The 8725-nt window shown below is 36.2% G+C and overlaps 1 protein-coding gene and 1 non-coding gene across 3 annotated transcripts; both read right to left on the reverse strand.

Annotated features, from left to right (window-relative positions):
• Positions 1-2280: 2280 nt before the first annotated feature.
• LOC126630859 (U6 spliceosomal RNA) lies at positions 2281-2382 on the reverse strand. Its single transcript, XR_007626140.1, has one exon. It is a non-coding gene; the product is annotated as a U6 spliceosomal RNA (small nuclear RNA).
• Positions 2383-2634: 252 nt separating this feature from the next.
• Positions 2635-7183, reverse strand: LOC126627697 (tubulin gamma-1 chain-like). 2 transcript variants are annotated; one of them, XM_050297208.1, is made up of 12 exons: positions 6959-7183; positions 6030-6230; positions 5777-5888; positions 4993-5393; positions 4687-4740; positions 4508-4612; positions 4130-4204; positions 3987-4031; positions 3710-3838; positions 3353-3457; positions 3197-3274; positions 2635-3009 (listed from the first exon to the last, which is right to left on the reverse strand). In XM_050297208.1, exons 1-11 carry the CDS (start codon positions 7085-7087, stop codon positions 3206-3208), a joined length of 1425 nt encoding a protein of 474 aa, XP_050153165.1. In that variant the 5' UTR covers positions 7088-7183; the 3' UTR covers positions 2635-3009; positions 3197-3205. The 2 variants fall into 2 exon arrangements, with proteins under 2 accessions (XP_050153165.1, XP_050153166.1); XM_050297209.1 differs by having other exon boundaries at positions 6008-6230; positions 6959-7107.
• Between the last annotated feature and the right edge of the window lie 1542 nt (positions 7184-8725).

The following is an 8725-nucleotide window of genomic DNA, read 5'->3' on the forward strand; positions in this document are numbered from 1 at the left end:
GATAGTGGACGTCGGATCTTCTAGAAAAAATCCTTTCCTGCCACCAACTATTGCAACAATATATCAAAACTACACCCCCAAGAAACTTTTGCAGCTAAACAGGATGCACTTACCGGGCACTACCACAATCAACTAAATTTCAGAAAACCCCAAGCGAAAACAAGAAGCCCACCAGTTTTTCCGAAAAGCAAAGTGTACAAATAGACAGAAATCCAAATTGAAATCAGAGTTTTCGAAATATAAATCGCATATTCTGCAAACAAATCGCTTACAGATGGTAGCTGAATCAATTCTTCTTCCGCAATGAAGTCTCGTGGGAAGAGTAAGTAGATTAGAGTAATTCGAAATTTTGGTTTTGAAAAGTCTATCAATTTTAGAGGTATTGATTTCTCTTTGCTTGCCTTCATTTATACTAAAGAGAGAGAAAAACTTGTTGTCCAAGTAATACAAAATAGGAAATAATCATCATTGTAAAGAGTAAATCAAATCTACTAAAGATTTACAATCACACTAATACTAGGATTTATGTTACAATATTCCTCTTGAGTTTAATGATTTTCAGTTGTCTCATCTCTTTTCTTAATTTGGTCGGTGCATGCTGCTTTATCTTCCTAAATGGTTTTAGTGGCTGAATCACTTCTTCTTCGGCAATGGATTAGTTAATGAGCAGTGCCTGCCCTTTTTCCAGATGCGAAAAGACGTAATTAACTCTCTAAGCATTTGTATGTGATCTGCAAAGCAAGAACATCAAATTACTATGCCGCCACCACTGAAAATCGTTAGCGTACCGAACCAATCTGAAAATTTCCCCTTTTCTATTTGTACTTACGATCTTAATTATGTTTCCCGTTCAATTATGATCTTCCTGTTTCGTTGATTTCTGCTGACTTTTTAAAGCGGGTACTGGTTAAAGCTTTCAATCATATTCTCAAAGATTTCAACACAAAGAAACATTCTTGCCTTCTCTCTCTCCCTCTCTCCCTCTCTCATTCACGCAGTCAAAGAAAGATGAGTAAGAAGCAACAAGTCATGGAGATCCCTCCACGTTCTGTCCTCCTAGTCAATGTCTGTTCTACAGGCTGTATCAAACAGATAACAAATTATTCGAGAAAATCGACCGCAAGCATGCTACCCGTACCACCATTGCTCCACAACTAGTTCAAGGAAAGGCACTAGTGATCGTGACGGGCAACATCGATACGGCCATACTCTTCAAGAAGCTTAAAACGATTAACAAAATTCCAAAGCTTATAGAACCAGTTCACGAGGACAAAGGTTCGAGTTCAAACTCTACCGACGTCAAACCACCTAATCCCAGTAACAACAACAATGATAACAAAGACGTAGCGCCCTTGATTGAGAAAAAGCCGAAGAAGAATGAAGGCAGTGAAAAAAAGGAAGAGAAGAATAAAGGCAGAGAAATTGAAGAGAGAAAAACAAGGGCCAAGAGGAGCAACGGGCACTTGTGGGCGCCATGCATAATCATCTGCCGGGTCCGATGGGTGGTGAGACGACATATGGTCCAGAAGAGGCAACGATGCATGGTAGATTTGGCTACCCTCCTCCCCGACAACACCACAGTTCTATCTTTGACGAAGAGAACCCTAATGGTTGCAGCATCATGTGAAATTTTTAGAATTTCAATTTATGTTTGGTCTTCTAGGGTGAAACTAGAATTTCAATGATGTTTTTTCTTTTGATATTCTTGGAGTTTTGCATTTTTAAATAAATATTGTCGATCTTACTATTCCCGAGATTTCGAACTTTGTGGTTCCATCCTGAAAGTTATTTGCACATGATTCTTTAGCAAACGTAATTGGGGAAATAACTCTTCTTTCTTTCTAAGTTATAAATTATAACAAAAGAATTCAGCTTATGAAGACACTTCTTTGGGAATCCTAACTACATATTATAGTACAATAGTACGACTAATTTGGAAAAATTACAAAACTAAATGCAAATATTCGATAGACTATCTCGAATACCACTTTAAGAGTGATTCAAATCGTACCTCAAGTTGTTTTATATTTGTATTTCTACTCTGGCATAATTGTACCTCGAACTTGTATTCATGTTGAGTTTGTAATTGTAATGTTATGGTATTTTTTAGCATGTTTGACCTTATTACATTTGGAATGCCTATTCTATGTACGTTCTTCATCATTCTTACTAAAATTTTTACTTCCAAAAAATTGACTCCAATAATGGATTACTTCTCAGTTTCAAAGCTTAGGAATCGCATCAATTTCAAAGCTTAGGAATCGCACAGAAAAAACGAGAACAAAATTAGATTACTTCTCAGTTTATGTGTCATCCTTGCAGATGGGCCATTCTAATCTTCTCTGTATTGATATAATATTATCGAATGTTCTACTCTACGACATTGGACTTGTGTATTTTCTTAGTCAATCAAGCTGAGTTTGGTTCGTTCTTTTCAGTGTCAGGCCGAGCCCAACTCTCTCACACTGACTCACTCACTCGCATTCTTTAGTACATCTGACCTAATAAAATAAATCAAAACGTAAAAAAAAACACACAAAAACATCTTCATCTCACAAAGTTTGAGCTTTCGAAAAACTACTTAAATCGTAATTAGCCCAAGACTCACGACTGAAGCGCTATGATGTATCTCTCTTATCACACAACTGAATCACTTGATAAGAGCGACGGACTCGTTATTATACAAGATCGGTAATATAACAGATTTTCTCCTCTTACAAGGCTATACAATGGTCAATGGAACTGTACTCCAAGCAGACGGTGGTTTTGGCTTGAGAACGGTAGAAATTATGGAAGAGAATAATCTAGTAATACAGCTACAAAATAGGTGACCTAGATTTCCAACATTTCCAGGCAGACCAAGCAAAAACGAAACACCCACAAAAATAATACATTATGGTTTTACAAACCAATTCACTCCAGACACAAAATGTAATCCATATTGTACAATGCTCCCTCCAAATGTACTTTCTGGCACCCGCACTTCAACTGCAACGGTCTATTTCAATCCTGTGTAATCGGATGAAGATATGCGAATATTAAAGGCAGCTTTTAGTTCATTTGAATAGAAAGTAAAAGACAGAGATGTGGCGAATAAATGACGGACTCAAAACTCAATAATCCGAAAGATCACACGTGACATTATTCTCATATCATCAGATGAGTTTACTCACAAGACCAGTTAGTTGTAGCTTACCTGATTTGTTCATGCTGCCAATTTTGGGTCGACTGTTCCTGATGCATTGCCCTCTCCTGTAAGAACTTGGTCTGGATCCTGGAAAAGAAAATCATTCGCTGGTTAAATTAAAAAGCAAATGGGTTAGGGGTAAAGTTAGTAAATCCTGAAAATTACCTCCATTCCCCATTTGATGTAATCTGGGGACTCACAGGCCTTATATTCATCAACCAAACTCTCAAGTATTTCTCTTGATTCGTCAAACTCCGAAAGATCATTGTCCTGTCCACGTTTCATGTCATAGTTATGAGACCCAAATATTACAGACATTCCATAAAGTTGGAACTCCGGAAAAGGTTTTTCATCTATCACCATTGATGCCAACGAACAAAAAGAAAAGAACGAAAGCAAAAGCACGCTTCTTCGCAAATTAGCTGACTACATGGAGTATGCATATGACAATAGTGCTGAAGCAGGTTAATATGCAAACCACATCTGGAAGTAAAACTGACGGTTGTAGGGCTGGCAACTTACAGCAAACATTGGAAACTTCCGATAGTTGTCAAGAAAGGCTTGCTTCTTCCTTAACAAAGAGTACTGGCTCAGACACTTACTGAAGAGGTGGCGAATACTAGTATGGCTTGCTAGCATAAGACCACTGACCTAAAAAGAAGAAACATAAACAGATCCATTATAAAAAAATAGGTCATTAGTTTTAATAAAAACACCCAAGTCCAAATAAAAAATTGTCGATCAGATAATATAAAAATGGGACGACAGAGAGAAGCTATGATAAGAATTAGATCCCCACCCTATGGGCAGTCTGCACATATGGAGATTTTCTAGACAAAGCAACCTACACAGAAAAGAAGGAAGTGAAAGATTAGATATCCAGACAGTTTCAAAATAACTAGATTCATCTCACATTTAATTTATTTAACTTCATAGAAACACCTGAATGCTTGCGGGGCCCCATTCAATAAAGTTAACAAGCTTTCTTTCACGTATCCTCTGCAAACTTTCATGAACCTGATTGCAGAGAAACAGGCACAAATAAACCACTTTAAAAACAGAAAAAAATATTAGAGGAGGAACCGAGGTGCTTATCCAATGGTCAGAAAGAATTCATTTCCAAAAAACTTCAAGACAATACTAAAAGTTAAGAAAATAGGGCCAAGACTTAGCAGCTATATAGGATAATCATTTAACATCAATTCCATTCAACTTTCTGAATGTAAAATATGATTATTGAATAAGTATTGCTTATTTTCATCAATATAAAACTGTAAGATTGCCTTGCACGTCGCACTATTAATATGGTTATCTAACAACCTGAGTAGGTTCCATTTCTCCTTGGATGATGTTTAAAATTGAAATGTATTTTGCTTGACTAGCTTCTTTTGTTCGAGCATACGAGGAAACCATGATGTTTTTCGTCTGCAAAGAAAGACCAACGTCAGAGAATTGCTGATTCTGCTTTTTTGAAGAAAAAAAAAAGGTCAGACTTTAACCTGCAGAAGTCTTCTCATAACATCAAGTACAGTGGTTTTGCGAATCACATTAGCCTGCCAAGAGGAGATATACATGCATTAGAAAGCTAAATTGCTAGTTTAGAAGCATAAAACAAACTAAAAATACAGATTTAAAGTTTGTGACATGAGATGCCAGATCATCTCCCACATTTCTCTCTATCAATTCCACCTCTATTTAGACACTTGCTCAAACATGTGCCCTCACACACACAAGTGCTTGGATGAATCCATAAATACAAACAGAGACATATATATAGTTATAAACTAGCATGAGTCATCGATTACCTGGCACTCAACTGTGAGCGGTGTATATCCTGTCATTAGAAAATGACATCTTGGTGTTGGAATTAAAGATGCAAGCAGACCAACCAAGTCATTGTTCATGTACCCTGGATATCTCAGAGTAGTTGTACTGGCAGACATTACAGTAGAAACCAAAGAATTTGTTTGGGCAAAGGTGGGATTTGTTAGGTGAAGGCGCTCAACAGCAATTCTGTTCAATGCAGTGTTGTCAAGGACCACAACACAGTCTGCATTAAGCGTCAGTCGCTTAAGCGTCAAAAGTGAGTTATACGGCTGGACCACCACATCACTTGTTTCCATCTGGTTAGGAAAGACACTGTATGTCTGCACCAGCTTTTTGCTGTATCTATCATTCAATGTCTCCAACAGATAGGAACCCATACCTGCATCGTATATGTTGAGTGGATTAAAGAATTTTCCCAAGCAATAAAGCACTTAAGCTGTCGTGAACAAGAAAGTGTAGCGTTATACTGCAAAGCATGCCACAGTCATTGAAGCAAGATTTTGCCCCGATGGACTTGGAGATACTGAGGGTAGCAACTAATTAGATTACTGATTCATCACATTCCTACTAAGTGAAGGTGGTGTTACGTAGCCCCCAGCCTAAATTTTATGACGTTTGAAATAGGCAGGACAATCAAATGTTAAAATTAATACAAATGACCCAGGATTGCTCTAAGTAGGAAGTAATTTGGGAAAACATGTTAAATAAACCGTGAAAGGAAAATAAAAACATTGGGTACGGTATTAAAAAATGCAAAGAAACCTGAGCCTGTTCCTCCAGCAATTGAATGGCACAGAACAAATCCTTCAAGACTATCACTCCCATCTGCTTCTCTATCAATCATGTCCATTATAGCCTCTTCAACACCCTTTCCCTGATCAGCATTTACAACTATTTCAGTCCATTTATATGGAAGTGAACCATAAAGCTTTATTACCACAAAATTACAATTAGAGGTACTCGGAAGTAACTGCAGAGATTGTAAGTAAACACCTGAGTCTGACTGCAGACAAACCTGATCATATCCACTGGCCCAATTATTTCCTGCGCCGCCACCATGTTCTGAAACAAAGATGTTTTCATGATTGTATAAATTCCTGTATTCACTGTTTTGAATCCCATTAATCACTCTGGGCTCCAGATCAATCAACAAAGCTCGTGGTATGTACTGCTGATCATCAGCTTGGTAGAAAAACACATCCTTCCGGTCACCTCCCTGCGGCGTTTCAATTTCAAAATATAATTACAGATAGCAATGTCAAAGGCAGGACCCAAGGGTATCTTCTGACCAGCAGTTGATAAAGTTTCTACACTGCCTACTGCCTAATGACCCTTACCATCACAATTCACATAGCCAATGCATAATTCCTCATGGCTATCCAAATTGTCATGTCTAATAATCCAAAATTAAAGTAGAGCATCAATTTCCCATCATTCATTTCTTAATCAACATTTAGATGGTAAAAAGGTGTGTGAGGGACGTAAAAATGGGTGTGTATAGCAACACCCAATATTTATGGTAGTGATCAAAATCAATACGACTTAGTCAGGACATGTACCCTTACCATATAATCTCAATTAGACTCAAATTCTCATAGTAATTCTTCATCTGGAAACAAATTTACGCCCTAATTGAGCTTCAATTGTCCTAAACAATTAGAAATTTGACTTATTTTTCCACCAATATTTTCTTAGCAATTCCTGGAGAGCTTGCACACATTCAAAACCATAGAATATAGGCGAAATTAAATTCATTAATTTCATCACTGATAACGGACCAAAATCACACTTATACTGAAATTTGGCTTCGTTTCCTCAACTTCAAAATTTCATTTCTTTCTTTCCAAGACCAGCATTTTCTCGGAAACCAAACATGTAGGAAAGACGCAGAGAGGAAAAGAGAGGAAAAGAGAGTAAGAGAATGGGAGTGGGAGTGGGAGGGACCTGAGTGGCAAAGTCCTCGAGAATGCCTTCCTTGCTGATGCCGTGCTCGAGGCAGAGCTGCTTCCAGAACTCCATTCCGATCTGGTTACCGCATTGTCCCACCTGCAACGTGATGATCTCTCGCGGCATTTTCCCTCACTTTCTCGGGAAGACTAGGGTTTCTCAGGAGAGCGTTATCAACTGATCGCTACTTCAAAGTCGCGCCTTTTGTTGGCAATTCATTTTCAATTTAATTTTGTCGCAGTGGCAATATTTTGGTCAACTGAAATTCCTATAATAACCTGTACAACTGCAGAGAGTTTTTATTTTCTTTAAAAAAAAATTTAGTAGGAGACGTACACATTGAGTTTTTAAAATAACTGAAGACGATTTTGATGAAAGTGTTTTTGGGTTTGAAAAACACTTGAAGTGCATTTTGAAGAAACACCAGTTACAGAGCTCGTTTAGAAGTTCTTTTAAAATGGCAGAAAATGTTTCTGGAATTAATCCCTAATAAAATGCAAGTGAATCTTGCAAGACGCACTTTAAGTGCTTTTAGAATCCAAAAACATTTCTGCTAAAAACACTTCAGTCATTTTGAAATGAATTCCAAACATATGCTTCTTTCAAGAAATACTTCAAGTGTTTTTTTCCATTATTCACTTACGTTTTTACTAAAGATTGATTCCACAAGCACTTTCAAAAGCATTTTGAGTCATTTTAAAAGTATTTTCAAATACACTCTTAGTATCAACTTCATTATTTACAAGTGAATATGAATTTCAATAGAATAAAGCCAAGTGGTGCTAAAAGATTTTTATTAGTCAAAAGTATATTTGATTTGGGTTATTTTATGATCTAATGATTTTTTTTTTACTTGTAAAGTAAGAGGTCTAAAATTCAATTTCAATGAATGATGAGTTTCGAAAACAATAGGAAACTAATCGAAATCGATTGAGCTATGGCAGGCCCTACCTCTATTAAAAAAATAGTACAAATGATGGTACAAATAGTTGTTAAGTATAGGATTACTCCTGTAATATTGTTTCTGTTGGTCCTTTCAAATCCGCCGCTGAACGAGATTGACAACTAGGCTTTACTCTTGAATAATTCAAAGCAACAAAATTGGTTAGGCTTACAATTAGAAGTACCAACATTTATTTTATTTTAGGGTTAAGAAACGAAGCCACTTAGGGCTGGTTTGGTATTGTTGTGCTCTGGAAAAAAAAAATTGATTTTGCTGTGCTATAAGAATAAGCTTATTTTTGCTGCTTCATGTTTTCAGCTTTTTTTCACCCAAAACTGTAAAAATGAGCTGTTGTTAAGTGTTTATCAAACACCTTTTTAAACTTAACTTTTTTTTATACTCACTTTTTATAATAGCACCTCAGTACCAAACCAGTACTTAGGGCTGGTTTGGTATTGTTGTGCTTTGAAAAAAAAATGTTTCTGCTGTACTGTGAGAATAAGCAACTGTGAACTAAAGCAGCAAAGTATTTGATAAACTTTTTTGTAAAAGTGCTTTTGGAAAAAAAAAAGTATGATAATGTTTGGTAATCTTTTATGTATAACAGATGTGACTGTGTGAAATGACCAAAAAGGGTATAATACCAAATGTGTCATTAATTTAATTTTCTTAACAAATAAAGGTGATTTACTAAATATACTTTATTTTTAAAAGAAAAATATTTATAAACTTTATCTTAAATATTAATTAATATGACAATGTTATCCCTTTGTTTGTAGTTATTTCAACTTTTAAAAATTTAATTAGTTATGAAAATGTAG

The sequence above is a fragment of the Malus sylvestris genome, chromosome 7, assembly GCF_916048215.2.
Source record: "Malus sylvestris chromosome 7, drMalSylv7.2, whole genome shotgun sequence".
NCBI classification, from domain to species: domain Eukaryota; kingdom Viridiplantae; phylum Streptophyta; class Magnoliopsida; order Rosales; family Rosaceae; genus Malus; species Malus sylvestris.